This window comes from Aotus nancymaae, unplaced genomic scaffold (assembly GCF_030222135.1).
Source record: "Aotus nancymaae isolate 86718 unplaced genomic scaffold, 86718_ANA_hifiasm-v0.15.2.pri h1tg000049l, whole genome shotgun sequence".
NCBI lineage: Eukaryota > Metazoa > Chordata > Mammalia > Primates > Aotidae > Aotus > Aotus nancymaae.
Genome location: NW_026988463.1, coordinates 1,084,579 through 1,099,785, shown reverse-complemented (window position 1 = coordinate 1,099,785; position 15,207 = coordinate 1,084,579). Strand labels below are relative to the sequence as shown.

Below are 15,207 nucleotides of genomic sequence, written 5' to 3'. Positions count from 1 at the left end.
GGGAGCAGTGGAATGTGGGCGTCTGCCTGTCTTTCTCCACAAGCCCTGGGAGCCCCAGGAGCCCCCACTCCGTCCCACTGAGACGCATCTGCAGAGCTGTGTTCTCACGTCCCAGGAGCAGCGCAGAGCTGGCTGGGGTGGCTGCAGGCGCCACAGTCACAGGGCCTCGGGGCTTCACACCCCATCTGTGCCACCACAGCCAACAGGGTGAGGGTGGTGGTCCCCAGAGGGGCCTGCGGGGTGCTGTGGCCAAGGGTGAGCTGTCACCGCCCAAGGCCAGCTGGAGTGGGGAGCCTGGAACCGGCTGCAGCTGGTGTGGCCCCTGGCACAGCCCTCCCCAGCCCTGCTGCCCGCAGCCTGGCACATGAAGCCCCCACAGGCGGACCCCTTGGTCTCCCCTCACCCCATCCTCCTCTCCCCCTCACTCTTTGCATGGGGGCGGGGAGGGGGCTGAGGGCCAGGCCTAGCTGAGGGGCTGGACGGAGTGCGGGACCCCAGGTCGCACACGAATCAGCCGAGGGGACTGAGCCAGCCCGGGGCCCCTCCCTGCCCCCAGCCTGCTTTCGGGCAAGGCCGCCACCATTCTCTCGCCAGCCCAGTGCCTCCGGCAGCAGGGACAGGGCCTGTGGGAATGGCCGCATGTCCATGTCCAGAGGCCCAGGGTCGGAGCCGGGCTCCGTCCAGTCCGGCTTCCCCGCCAGCGGCATGAGGGCACGAGGGCTCTGCGTCACCGGGTGTGCAGCGTGGCGGCCTTGGCCTCCAGCCCCCTCGCCAACCCACCCAGACAGAGCCTCCTCCTTAGGGCACTGCGTCCCATGGAGGAGAGCAGTGCCCACCGCACCGTCCCCACCCCAGCCGGCCGAGACGCCAGGCCCTAGCCCCACTCATGGGCGTGGGGCTGCCAGGAGGACCTGGGGGCCGCAGAGCTGCCTGCGCGGTGGACTCGAGGGCCCTGCCAGCATCCTGTCCGGAGCCCAGCAGCGCTGGCCCTTGGCCTGTTGGTCTTGGCCGGCCCAGAGGAAGCCACAGGCGCCCGGGCGGGCATGAAAGGGCTCTTTGACGCTGGGCTGTGTTCCGGGACAGGAACACAGACGGCCGGCCAGGCAGGGAGGACGCACGGAGCGTCCCTGAGACGGTAACGGGAGCGCGGAGCCAGGGGGTGGTTGTGGGGGTCCTCATAGCCGCCCTGGGCAGGCCGGGCTGAACCCCAGAGGAGCAGGATCCAGCCCCCACGGTCTGCCAGGCGGGGCCGGGTCTGGGATGCTCGGGAACTCCATGGGCACTCCTGCAGGCCTCCGTGTGGGGCGACTGCTGCGGACACACCCACTCCTGCCGGGCTCCCTCCGCCGGAGGAGTCCAGGGGGGTCTTCTGGTGTCCAGCGGGGCCAAGGATTGAGTCAGGGTATGCTGAGCTGGTGAGGAGGCAGGCAGAGGGGGTCTCAACCACCAGAGACATTCCACCCACCTGGAATGACCCACTGCAAGAGGAAGGACCTTGCCCTGTGCTGCAATCCCAAAGGGCTTCCTGAAGGAGGCAGCCTAAATCTTTCTGCAGCAGAGCCGGTGTTCAGGGAAGATGGAGGACCTCGACCCCGAGCATCTGCCCTCACAGGAGATATCCCTGGCCAAGCCTCCAGATGTGGCAAGTCCTACCTGCCAGAGAGGGAAACTGAGACCAGGCTTGTCCGGGCAGGTGCCGGTTGAGCCAGGAGGGGGTCTGTCTTCCTCAGGAGGACCCAGGCTGGCTCTGTCTCCCCCTCGGCACCAAGGTTGGGGGCAGCCCCCCGAGGCCCCTGCAGGCCCTGTCCTGGGAGCGCCTGCTAGAAGCTCGCTGGGTCCGGTGAGGCAGGGTGTGACTGGGCCTCCTTGCACTGTGCAGGGCCGCTTGCACCAGGCCAGCCTTGCGGGCCTTTCCCTGGAGCAGGGCAGCAGTCTGTGCCCCAGGGCTCTGCCCAGCCACAGCAGGTGGGGCCTTGGGTGGCCACCGCTCCTAAGTGTGGAAGGTGGTCTCGGAAACCCCTGTGCCCATGACGGCTTCCCCTCCACCTGCCTGGGGACCAGGACTCCCCGACTCCAGGTGTCCAGGCTGCCTGGTACAGCCCAAAGTCTCAGCCTTGGCCTCACCCACTGGACCAGGACCAGCCATGCCCAGGCAGGAGCTCCCACCCCCACCGCTGTCTCCCCAATGGGGGCACGGCCGGGCAGCTGCAGGGTCTGGGGGGCTCCAACTGGGATACCTCCTCCTCAGTCCCTCCCTGTCCCCTCTCCCCCAGCCCTGGCCAAGATGGCAGCTCCCGCCCTGCTGCTCCTGGCACTGCTGCTGCCCGCGGGAGCCTGCCCTGGGCTGCCCAGGAGGCCCTGTGTGAGCTGCTGCCGCCCGGCCTGGCCCCCTGGCCCCTACGCCCGGGCGAGTGATGGGGATCCGTGGTGGGGGCTGCCCCGAGTGCGGCCCACCATAGACATCGAAATCCTCAAAGGTGAGGCCTGTGGGGTGCTGCCTGCGTGGCTCCCCACGGGGACCTGGGGCGCAGGACGAGGGGCCGGGAGGGGCTCACTGAGCACGGGTCTCTGCCCTGGCCATGCTCCCTGCCCAGGGACCTCCCAGTTCCCCCCGAAGCAGGAAGAAGCCTGGCTTGGGGAGGGACCCATGAACCAAAGTGGGGTGCTGAGGACCCTGAGGAAGGGGGCCAGGGTTCCTGATATCCCCAAAGTGGCAGCGCCTTGGGAAGGGACAGTGGGCGACCTGCTGGCCTGAGACCCCGCAACAGAGGCTGCACTGTCCCGAGGGCTGGACAGCAGGCTGTGCTGAGGTTAGACTTAGGTAAGAACTTCCCAGCTTCTCATTCTTTATTTAACACCCAACCCAGACCCTCTTCTGCAGCTGGCCCTGAGCACCCACGTCCCCGCCCTCCCCGTGGGGACGGCCCCGCCTCGGCCTTGGTCCAGCCGTACCTTTGGAGCATGGCTTCTCGCTGTGTGTGTGAGGGCGCCCATCGTGCAGATGTGGACGTGGAGGCTGGGAGAGGGGAGGTCACTTGCAGGGACCCTGGAGCCCCAGCCCCTGGCCCGGGTGCCTGGAATGGGGGCGGCCGCCCAGCCCGGCCCCGACCCGCGCCTCCGCTTGTCTCCTGCAGGTGAGAAGGGCGAGGCCGGGGTCCGAGGGCGTTCCGGCAGGAGCGGGAAAGAGGGGCCGCCGGGCTCCCGGGGCCTGCAGGGCCGCAAAGGCCAGAAGGGGCAGCTGGGGCCGCCGGGCGCCCCGTGCCAGCGTGCCTACGCGGCCTTCTCCGTGGGCCGGCGCGAGGGCCTGCACAGCTCCGACGCCTTCCAGGCGCTGCCCTTCGACACGGAGCTGGTGAACCTGGACGGCGCCTTCGACCTGGCCGCGGGCCGCTTCCTCTGCGCGGTGCCCGGCGTCTACTTCCTCAGCCTCAACGTGCACACCTGGAACTACAAGGAGACCTACCTGCACGTCATGCGGAACCGGCGGCCCGAGGCGGTGCTGTACGCGCAGCCCAGCGAGCGCAGCCTCATGCAGGCCCAGAGCCTGCTGCTGCCGCTGGCCGCGGGCGACGCCGTCTGGGTGCGCATGTTCCAGCGCGACCGGGACAACGCCGTCTACGGCGAGCACGGGGACCTCTACATCACCTTCAGCGGCCACCTGGTCAAGCCGGCCGCCGAGCCGTAGCCGGGAGAGGGCCCGCGGCTGAGCACGCCGCCCGTGTGCGTGCAGGCAGCAGAGCTGAAGCGCCAACTGTGTGCAGGGATTGAGTGCTTGAGTGCTGACTGTATACACGGATTGAGTGGTCGAGCGCCGACTGTGTGCAGGGATTGAGTGGTTGTGTGCTGACTGTGTGCAGGGATTGCTTGAGCACAGAGATTGAGTGGCTGAGCGCCGACTGTGTGCAGGGATTGAGTGCTTGAGTGCTGACTGTGTGCAGGGATTGATTGAGTGCTGACTGTGTACAAGGATTGGTTGAACACCCACTGTGTGCAGGGATTGATTGAGTGCTGACTGTGTACAAGGATTGGTTGAGCACCGACTGTGTGTAGGGATTGCTTGAGTGCTGACTGTATACAGGGATTGAGTGGTTGAGCGCCGACTGTGTGCAGGGATTAGTTGAGCACCGACTGTGTGCAGGGATTGAGTGCTCGAGTGCTGACTGTATACACGGATTGAGTGGTTGAGCGCCGACTGTGTGCAGTGATTAGTTGAGTGCCGACCGCGTGCAGGGATTAGTTGAGCACTGCCTGTGTGCAGGGATTGAGTGCTTGAGTGCTGACTGTATACACGGATTGAGTGGTTGAGCGCTGACTGTGTGCAGTGATTAGTTGAGCACCGACTGTGTGCAGGGCATGCGGTGGGTGGGGCCGGGTGCCTCCGCATGGGTTGGCTGGAGGCTGGTCGCTCACTCGGGTACCCGCCCTCACGGCTGAGGGGCCATTCTGCTTATAAAGCTGTGCCAGGCACCCATGGAGACATTCATTATTTGCCGAGAACCCAGCTGGTGTGGCTGGGCCCGGGAGGCTGAGAGGGCAGAAGGGAGACGGGACTCCAGGCGGCATTGAGGGCAGCAAGCACTCACGGTGGACGGGCGGGTGGGGCTGGCCAGGTGGAGGCTTGTCCTTGGCGGGAAACACACAGCTGAGTGCATGGGGGCCAGTTGTTGGGGCTCACGGGGTCCCCTAGTCTGTGTGAAGTGGGCAGGGGCTGGAGGAAGCTTGGACTCTGGTGAGCACCAGAGCCTGGGGAGCCTCCGACCCCCACAGAGCCACCTCACGCTTAGACAGGGCTGAAAGGTGGGTCCCCGTGGCTGCGCCATGGTGGTGAGGGCCCCATTTGGGAGTGTGGGTGGGCGGGTCCCTCCAGGCAAGAGGCTGGCCCAGATCCCGCCACTGGAAGCTTCTGCAATCCTCACCAGCTAGAGCAACCGCAGCCCCTCCCGGGAGCTCTCCCAGCCACGTGCCTACGTGTCTCCAGAACCACCTGGACCGGGCCTGGCCTCCCCGCCTCTTCCCAGCCGCCACCTCCTCCTTAGTCTGCTGTCTGTGGCAGCGAGGACCCTGGTCCCCGCTGAGCTGCATCCAGAGTCACCGGGGCTCAGCCACGCTGGCTGAAACCCTTGAAAGGCCCTCCATAAAGCCCCCCGGGTGGGGGCAGGAGAACCCCCACAGATGACCCAGAGTGGGCTTGCAGGGGGCTGGTGGGCACTGAACAGACACGGGGCCCCAGGTGCCCCCACAGCCCCTCGGTCCTTGTCCACCCGGGGACGTCCTGGACCACAGAGTGCCCGGCTCGCCCATCTCCCTCGACAGCCTGCCCTGCCCCCACTCCCTCCCCGAAGGGGCCCTCACCTGTCCAGACCAATCCCTGACCAGGAGGGTCTGCGAGGAGACAGCCCCACACATCAGGGTGCGCCCTGCGGGGTGGGGCCAGCCGAGGAGGGAGGCAGGCTGGCAGGGGCTGCGGGCCCCAGGCAGGGAGGCTTGTCTGTCGGTCTCTTTGCAGTGCCTGGGCTAGGAGGAAGCCGCCGGGAACAGCTAGGAACAGTGACCCTCCCGGTCACCATGGGGCCCCAGCCTGAGGGCCTGCTCAGTCATCCCCACCACCCACTGCTGGACCAGGCCCGGGGGTGACAGGCAGTGGGGGTTGGGCAGAGGAACCCGGGGAGGAGGGGGAAGGGTGGCAGAAGTTGGGGGTCAGGGCCATCCCCCAACACAGCCGGTCCTTCCCAAGGGTGGGGCTGGGAGGCCCGGTGTTTTCCTGTGAAGGGTTAGGGTTAGGGTTAGGGTTAGGATTTCAGTTTCCTTGTGAAGACCATGGACTCCCAGCCCCACCCTCGGGAAGTGCCATTCCTTCCTCATAGACAGACATCCACCTGTGGGGACCCTGGGAGCCCCGGCTGGCTCCCCCGCCCCTCAACCTCACCTCACTCCTGTGCTGGGCACCCTGCCCTTGGGAGGTGGTGCACCAAGGCCCGGCCAGAATCCACAGAGCCCACGTGTGTGTGTGCTAGGAGCCGCTCCCCAGGCAGGCAGGGACCAAGCATGGCCCGCAACAGTACAGGACAGCAGGAGGGGCGGCCTGGGCAGGTACAGGGGACCCCCACTTCCCGGGCACGTCCGGCCCTCTGCAGGGGGAGGGGCTCTGTCCCAGCCGCCCACCCCTGCCCACTGCCCAAGCCTGCCGCCTCTCAGGTGCCATAGGCTGGCATCCACCTCTCTCCCTGAGGCTGTCGCTGGGCCAGGCTGCCCCGAAGCACCCCCAAGTGGCCCGTATCGAGTCCCACCTTGTGTGTCTGCAGGGGTGGCTGCAGGTCTCCTGGGGGTTGGTGACAGCCAAGGACAGGAGGGGCTGGGCTGGTGGTGGGGCTGGTGGACCCTGGCCCTGCTAGAGACAGGAGGGGCACTGGAGCTGGGGCTGGACCCTCCCCCTACGCTGAGGTGGGCGGGGCCTCAGGCTGCACTTTGGCCTCAGGCTGAGTCCCCTCCTGGCTGGGAGAGCAGGACACACCCAGGGCACCTGGCAACCATCAGGGGTGGGCGCCGTCTCTGGGTGCTCCCGGGGCCTTGGCACAGAGGCTTCTGCCCTAGAGATAAAGGTGCCAGAACAGGAAGGGGTGGGCCGAGGGGAGATGGGCAGACCCCAGGCCTCGCATCGTGACTGGGACACCCCTCAAGCCTTCCCCGTGTGCTGAGGGCCAGTGGCGCTGCGAGAGGCTGGAGAGAGGCCCCCAGCCCGGTCCTGGCTGCAGCAGCAGGGCGTCCTCAGCACTCGCGGGAGCAGGCTGGCCCTGTGCTCGCTCAGCCCCTTCCCAAGTGAGGACGCCCAGAGCCGGGCTGCAGCCATGTCCTTCCTACCCCACACAGAGCCCACGTCCCTGCCAGCTCTGCCTGTGGCCTCAGCTTCCCGTCCAGCAGGGGGGTGCAAAAGCCTCTGTTGGGGACCCCGGAGCAGCTGCGAGGGGCCCTGGGCTTGCAGGTTCAAAGCGGCGCTGGCCGGAGCCAGCCCTGGGCGTCTGTGCCCTGGAGGACGGCTGCACAGCACTGGGGGTTCCTGCTTGGGGGGATGTGACCCCTGGGGTCTGCTGGGGTCGAGTGTGGCAGGTGCTTGAAGAACCAGAGGCAGGGTGTATGGGCTGCTGGGGGTGGGGGTCCTGGCTGGCCATGCCAAGGTTCTTGGCCCCAGTGAGAGAGCAGGGCTGAGTGGGAGACGGTGGGAGCCTGGTACCACCCCAGGGCCGGGAGGACATCTGCTCTCGCAGGCAGTCTGTCTGCACCGGGGAAGCCCCCGGAATCCCAGACAACAGTTTCCTTCCCGAGCCCTGGCCTGGCTGCCCTGGGGTCTGCAGCCTCTGTGATTCCAGAGAGACTGTGCTGCCAGGGGGGCAGGTGGCCCTGAAGAAGATGGTCCCGAGAAGACGCCCGCCCCTGCTCCAGGGAGCCCAGAAAGTACCCGCCAGCAGGCCCAGCCAAGGACCCCGACGTGACCACACCAGGCCCGAGGCCAGGAGCCCATTCTGAGGGCATGGCTGGGCCCCCAGAACAGACATCACCACGGGCCATGGGCGATGGCAGGCGTGGATACGAAGATGCCTGCAGCAGGGGCCGGGCGGGGAGGGGTGCAAGGGCTCTGGCAGCTGGCAGTGGGGGGGCGGCTAACGAACGCCAGTGGCGACCCAGATTCTCAGAGAGCCGGGGTGGGGAGATGCCCACGAGAGCTTCAGATGGCGGAATCTGTATGCCTGCAACCGTCCAGGTTTATGTCTTTATAAAACAGTGACACAGAACTGAAGTGAGACAAGATAAGGTCACGATTCTCCGCCAAGTGATAAAAGCCAGAGGGACGGTGCCAGTGCCGGGCGGGAGCAATAAGACGGATGCTCGGTAGAGGCCAGAGACACGCAAAGCAGCAACAGCCTCGTGCTGCCCGGGCCACGCAGAAGACAGGAGGGAGCCAGCCCGCCGGAGCCCCCGGGGCCGCCTGCACCGGCTTCCATCATGGGTCACCTGCACAGGAAGGACCCGGGGGACACGGCTGCCCGAGAGGACACCCCTGTGCCATTCTGGGTGAGCCTCTGGCTGGGGAGGCAACTTAGCCCATGTGAGTTTATCTGTTTAGTAGAATTCCAGTAAAAGTCCAATTGTAAATATTTAGGTGAAATTCATATAACGTAGAATTCAGCACTGGAGAGCGAACAGCGCCCAGCACGACACATTCCTGGCGCCCCGCAGCCACCACCTCCGTGTAGCTCCAGCCCCCAGAAGGAATGTGCACGCTCAGCAGTCGCTCCCCACTCCTGTCCATCCCCTGGCAGCGCTGTTCCTCTCTGGGTCAGCGAGCTCCTGTGTTCTGGGCGTTTCACGGAAACGGAATCACACACAGACTCTTCGGTGGGGTGGATGGACCCCATTTCTTTATCCACTGTCTGTTGATTGACACCTGGGTCATGGCTACCTTTTGGCTATTATGGATTATAGATAATGCTATTATGAACATTTCTATAAAAATCCCCCTTTTTGGCCGGGCGCGGTGGCTCAAGCCTGTAATCCCAGCACTTTGGGAGGCCGAGGCGGGTGGATCACGAGGTCAAGAGATCGAGACCATCCTGGTCAACATTGTGAAACCCCGTCTCTACTAATACAAAAAAATTAGCTGGGCATGGTGGCGCGTGCCTGTAATCCCAGCTACTCAGGAAGCTGAGGCAGGAGAATTGCCTGAACCCAGGAGGCGGAGGTTGCGGTGAGCCGAGATCGCGCCATTGCACTCCAACCTGGGTAACGAGCGAAACTCCGTCTCAAAAAAAAAAAAAAAAAAAAAAAATCCCCCTTTTTTTTTTGAGACAGGGTCTTGCCCTGTTGCCCAGGCTGACGTGCCGTGACACATCACTCACTGCAGCTTCGAACTCCCAGCTCAAGCCATCCTCCCACCTCAGCCTCTCGAGTACCTGGGAAGACAGGTACACGCCACCATGCTCAACTAATCTTTAAATTTTATTTTGTAGAGATGGGGTTTCACCATGTTGCCCAGGCTGGTCTTGAACCCCTGGACTCAAGCGATCAGCCAGTCTCGGCCTCCCAAAGTGCTGGAATTGTAAGCATGAGCCACCATGCCTGGCCCAAATTCCATTATTTAAATTTTGTAAAAGCTGTGTTGAAGAGAATCTGGAAGAACAGATTCTAAAGAATTTTAACTCAGCTCAGTGCTGGGTGGAGACTTGCCCTATTAGATAGCATGACACAGTGCCCACTCAGCAGAGACAGAGCTGCCAGAGCCCCTCGCCCCTAGAGAGGAAGAGGCCACCCCATATACCAGGAAGGCAGAGGCCGTGACAAGGAAGGCATATTTTTCATTTAGAATTCATGTCAGGTGATAAGACAAATTTCAGTTGAATGAAAGAATTTTCAGCCATATAATCATTAGAAACATGTGGGACCAGCTGGGTGTGGTGCCTCAGGCCTGTAATCGCAGCACATGGAGAGGCCGAGGTGGGCAGATCACCTGAGGTCAGGAGTTCAAGACCAGCCTGGCCAACATGACCAAACCCCTTCTCTACTGAAAATACAAAATTAGCCAGGTGTGGTGGCAGGCGCCTGTAATCCCAGCTACTTGGGAGGCTGAGGCAGGAGAATTGCTTGAATTGCTTGAACCCAGGAGGCAGAGGTTGCAGTGAGCCGAGATTGCGCCACTGCACTCCAGCCTGGGTGACACAGTGACACCCTGCCACACACACACACACAAACACACAAAACCAACCACCACCACCAACAAAAACCATGTGGGATGTGCACCCACACTCACAGCAGCAGCAGTCACTGTAGCAAGAAGGTAGGTGCTGCGGTCTGAATGTGCCCCCCGGAATTCCTGTGCTGAAGCGGATGGTCACCGTGACGGTACCCAGAGGCAGCAGGAGTGCACTCAGATGGTGGACACAGCCCAGGGTCCACTGATGACGCATGGAAAAACCAAATGTGGTCCCTCCACACAAGGGGGCAGTGCTCAACCTCAGACAGGAAGGAAACTCTGGCACTTGCTATGTGGACGAGCCGCAAGGGCACTGCGCCGGGCGAAGTGAACCGGTCACGCAAGGGCAAATCCTGCCCGATTCCACCTGTGAGAGGTACCTAGAGGACTCAGATTCGTAAAGACAGAAAGTGGAAGGAGGGGTGCCGGGGCTGGGGATTCCCGCCGACTGAGGAAACATGGGTGGGGAGTGGGAGAAGGGTGGGTGCCGGGGCTGGGGATTCCCGCCAACTGAGGAAACATGGGTAGGGAGTGGGGAACCCCAGAGGGCCTGTGAGCAGCAGAGACACGAGTAGATTTGTGTTTGGGATAAAATGGGGTTGGAAGTGGAGGTAGGGTGGGAGTCAGGGAGGGAGACACAGCCAGAGGTGGGGGCTGCTGTGGCCGGGCCGGATGGGGATAGAGAAAGAACCCAGGAGGTGGACTCCACCTAACAGCCTGCCAGGGGCCCAGGGCAGCTCCTGCCACCCACGGAAGTGCAGAGCCCGAGGTGGGCTCCAGGCCTCCAGGGGGCAGTGTGGCCAGCACCAGCCTCTGCTGCACCCATGGGGGTTGCACGTGCTGCCGAGACCCGGCCTTGGATGGACAGAGGGGCCTGTCCTGGGGCAGCCTTCCCCCAGCCTGGCTCCCCGAGACCCCACAGCTGGCCCCACACCCCCACCCCACCCATGCTTTGGGGTCTTGTCTGGTGGGAAGAAACGGCGTTCTGAGGGCCCTGGGCTGGTGGCTGCTTGCGGGGGCCCCATGGCTGCCGGTCACCTCTGCGCCCTTCTCTCCCCAGGAGGCCTTCCGGGTCCCTCCGCAGACCCCCACATCCTGCCTGTGCACCCCTGCTGATGGGGCGGGGCTGGGACTTGTTTCCTGAGCAAAGTCACTTGAGTCGCTGGAGCCCAGAGCCAATAAAACGCACTGATGCGTGCGGGAAACCCATGGGAGCCGCCCCGCCCAGGATGTTTGCTCCCGCCATGCCCCCCACCAGACTCTCACGTGGCCTGCAAGGGGTCCCCGCTTTGCGGCCCCTGAAGTTCCAGCCACCCACAGGCCCTCACTACCCCGAGAGGTGAGGATTTAGGGGCCCAGGGCCCGAGTTCCTCCCATACACACCCCTGACCCCTCCAGGACTTTCATGCTGCTGCCCTGGGGGTATCTGGGCCTCGGCCCCTTCCCTGTGGCTCCTTCCCCGTGGCTCTGTGCTGTCCATACCTGCCCAGCCTGGTCCTGGAACACCCTCAGCCTCCTCAGCCCACCAAGGCCATCAGACCCCGGGGTCTTGTTCTCCCATGTGCCCCAAGCAGGAGCCAGCTGGGTGCCACTGCCCCTTCTCCAGGCCTAGCCAGGGGCTGCCTCTGCCTCGTGAGCACCCCTGGGGCCCCCGCCCAGGGCCAGGCCACTGCGTGTTCTCCTGGACGCCTCGCGGCCCCCGCACACCCCCACGTCTGCCTCCTCCCTCCTCTGGTCCAGTCTCCGCTCTCCAGCTGCAGTGAGCGTGGCTTTGCCTTCCTTGGGGCAGCGTGGGTCAGAACGTGGGGGGACCTGCATTTGCTCCTCTCTCTAACTTGACCCCCAAACTCACCCCCTGTGCCCTGCTTTGCCTCTGAGCCCTCACAGAGGCTGTTCCTTCGGCCTGGAATGCTCCTCCAGCTCGACCTTGATCCCACGACCCAGCCCCACGCCGGTGTGTGGCAGGTGCGTTTGTCCAACGGGGACACGTGTTCAGCCAGCACAAGGGCCCAAGGGCAGGAAGTCCCAGGCCCAGCTGTGGGGCCACCATGGCGAGCCCACTGCCCTCAGAGAGTCAGCGTGGGAGGGTCCTGGGTGTCCGGGAGGAGAAGGCCGTGCGCGGCAGGTTTGGTTTGTGGGGAGGGTGTGCGCCTGGCGGGGGCAAGGCTTTGACCAAAGGCACAGATGGGGTTTGCACGTGGCCGGGACCAGACTGGGGAGGCCAGCGGGGCCGTGAAGCTGGGGCCTGGGACTGTCAGGAACTGGGGTCCCAGGGGCTTCAGGCTGGACGAGGCGGGGAGCAGGGTACCCGAGGCTTGCGGCTGGGCCAGATGGGGTGGGGCTCGAGGGCATCTTCACTGGAGAGCGAGGGCGCTGGCGCCTCTGTTCGTCCCACATGGCTGCCAGCCCCTCGGGGAGAGTGCACGGAGTCAAATCAATTGGAGAAATTGATCTCAGCAGGGATTTCCGAGCCATCTGCTTGGTCCCGAGAGCCTTCCAACCGGATGAACTTGGCACTCAAATCCCCAGGGAGGCAGGTGGGGGGGGCGCCGTGGTGTGAACAGGCCTCAGTTTCCCCCAGGGCACCCTGGATCCACCCCTCCTTGGTCACTCAGAGGCAGAGCCTCGTGGACCCGCTGGAGAAGCCCCTGCACTCCCCCTATAGCTATTGAGAAGCCTGGGCAGCCCGCTTGGGGCGGCTGCGAGAGGCAGCTCCAGCCTCAGTCCCCAGGCAGCATCTGTCATGTTTCACCCCGTTCATGAATTCCACGTCTCCCTGCTTCCTGCTGGGCATTCAGCCGCCCCCGTCCCGGCCCTGTCTGGCTCAGCGGGGCTGGGGCGGGGGGTCTCGCCCCGTGTTGGGCCTCGGGGGAGCCTGGGCTCCACTCACTCTGGTCTGCACTGGCTGCACTCAGCTCCAGGGACAATATTTGCTCGGGGAAAGAATCAAACATTTATCCTTGAGTTTATACAGGGGAGCAATTGTCAAACACACATGTCCTCGTCGCTCGGACGCTTCCCAGGCCTGACCTTGGCCTGGGCCTTTCCCCTGCCTGGCTCGGCACCCACTCAGCCCACTCCCTGCACCCTCCCGAGAGGATGGGGACCTGCTCTGAGCGATCGGAGCACGGTCAGGGCCAGTGCCGGGCAGGGCAGAGGGGTCTCTCATCCTTCTCCTTTCAGCCTCAGAGTGAGGCTCTGGGTCTGGGGCGCCAGGAGAAGCTGGCGTTTGGGGTGGGGGAGGTGGGACAATTCTAGGTGGGGCTCAGCAGGATTCCCAGGACCTGGCATTCCCATCACCCACGCGACCACGGCCTCCCAGAGGCGCTGTCTCCCCATGCTGCCTGGATGACTGTCCTCTGCCCCTGTCCCCGTTCCCTCTCCCAGGCCTGGAGCCCCTGCCCCAAAGCAGAAGGGACAGTGCAGGTTCCGCATCCTTTCCACTCCCTGACCCTCAGGTCCTCCTCCATCAGGAGCCCTCCCTCCAGTGCCCCCAGGCACACCCCATACCGGGCCCTCCAGACAGAGCCAATTCAGCGCAGCGCCCCAGAAGCCTGCAGGGCCAGAGCCTCCACCCCAACCTCAGCCCCTGGCTCTCCTCTGCACCGGCTGCCTCCACACCTCTCCCACAGGGAGCCCCCTGCTTCCCTCTCTGGGACAGCGTCCCGTGGGGGGTGGCGGGCAGCAGGGTGGGGCCCTAGGGCAGCAGGTGGCTCAGAGCTGACCCGAGGGCACATGCAGCTGGGAGGCCCCTGCCAGCAGGAAGACCCTGTCGTCTGGCTGGCCTTCTGGAAAGGTCGCTCCCGGCAAGGAGGCTGGCACGGGCTGGGGCAGGATGGAGGGTGAGGAGGCCCCGAGGACTTACAAGACCCTGTCACCTGCCTGGCCACCTCCCAGGAAGCCCCCGCGTGGGAGACAGGCCTGTCACTGTGGGGTGCCTTCTGCCCTGTGTCCACCCCACCGCCGCCGCAGGGAAGCATCCTGACTGGCAGGCAAGTGAGGGGTGGGGGGCACTGCAGTGCAAACCCTGCCCCTGGGGGTGACACGGGCCGCCCGACCCCCGCCCTCGGCGCCCCTCACAGCCGGCTGGTCTGCATGAGCCCGTTGGCCTCGGCGCCGTGCGCGGGCGGCGTGGCCTCCTGCTGCTGCCGGCTCCTGTCTGGCCGCGGCTCCGTGGCGTCACCGTCCTTGGCGCCGGAGCCCTTGCAGAGGCACAGAACCTTCCGGAAGCTCTGGCGGAAGTTGTCGGAGAGGAAGCCGTAGAGGACCGGGTTGGCGCAGCTGTTGGCGTAGGAGAGGATGACCACAAAGAAGTAGAGGCCGGTGGAGGCGGGCTCCTGGGGCAGCGCCACGGCCAGGTTGACGATGTTGACGGCGAAGAAGGGCAGCCAGCAGCCCGCGAACACCAGCACCAGCACCACCACCATGCGCGTCACCTTGCGCTCCGAGCGCCGCCGCGCGCAGCCCACGCGCACGCCCGCGGTCCTCACCTTCACCACGATCAGCAGGTAGCACAGGCAGATGACCAGCAGCGGCCCGAAGAAGCCCAGCACGGCCGCGTAGACGACGAACACGGCGCTCCACAGCGCCACCGGCTCCGGCCAGCTCACGTTACAGGTGCCGCCGTCCTGCACGTCCGCGAAGACCAGCACGGGCAGCGACATGCACAGCGACAGGGCCCAGGCCGCGGCGCTCGCCATCTTGGCCACGCGCGGGCGGCGCCAGCGGGCGGAGCTCAGCGGGCGCACCACGGCCAGGTAGCGGTCCACGCTCATGACCGTCAGGCAGAAGACGCTGGTGAACTGGTTGATGCCGTCCAGCGTCATGACCAGGCGGCACAGGACGCGGCCGAAGGGCCAGAAGGACGCGGCGTTCTGCGTGGCCAGGAAGGGCAGCCCCAGCATGAGGAGGACGTCGGCCACCGCCAGGTTCAGGATGTAGATGTTGGTGACCGTCTTCATTCGGGCGCAGCGCAGCACCACGTAGATGACCAGTGCGTTTCCGCCCAGCCCGGCCGCACACACCAGCAGGTACAGCACGAGCACCAGCACCGCCCGGGCCCCCGGCGACGGCGACGGCCCCACCAGGGACCTGTTACCCGAGGAGGAGGCGTTCCAGCCAGGCATGGAGGCCGGGAAGAAGGGCTCCATGGCGGCGGCCCGAGGGCGCGTCGGCTCTGCAAGAGAAGAGGGGAGGACGCCGGGGCGGTGAGGCCGTGAGCGGGCACGTCCAGGTATTCCTCCCTCCCTGCCTGGCCTGGCCCCACCTGCCGGGAGGCTGGGATCACCGGGTAAACACGATTAGTCATGTTCAGCTCGGCCAGGAATCACATTAAGCAAATTGTTTGGAAAACAAGCCAGGAGAGGAAGGAGCGGCGGGCAGGTGGCCCCGGGAGCCCAGGACGGCCGGCCGCTGTCAATACCGTGACGGCTGCCCTGTGGCCGCCCCGGGACCCGGTGGCGCCT

At 65.0% G+C, this 15,207-nt stretch overlaps 2 protein-coding genes across 2 annotated transcripts; one reads left to right on the top strand and one right to left on the bottom strand.

Annotated features, from left to right (window-relative positions):
• The first annotated feature begins 2,284 nt into the window (after nucleotides 1-2,284).
• C1QTNF8 (C1q and TNF related 8) lies at nucleotides 2,285-3,685 on the top strand. Its single transcript, XM_012468741.2, has 2 exons — nucleotides 2,285-2,477; nucleotides 3,135-3,685. The coding sequence occupies exons 1-2, from the start codon at nucleotides 2,285-2,287 to the stop codon at nucleotides 3,683-3,685; spliced, it is 744 nt and encodes a 247-aa protein (XP_012324164.2).
• Nucleotides 3,686-13,703: 10,018 nt separating this feature from the next.
• Nucleotides 13,704-14,934, bottom strand: SSTR5 (somatostatin receptor 5). Its single transcript, XM_012468759.2, has one exon. The coding sequence runs from the start codon at nucleotides 14,890-14,892 to the stop codon at nucleotides 13,819-13,821; it is 1,074 nt and encodes a 357-aa protein (XP_012324182.2). The 5' UTR covers nucleotides 14,893-14,934; the 3' UTR covers nucleotides 13,704-13,818.
• Nucleotides 14,935-15,207: the final 273 nt, after the last annotated feature.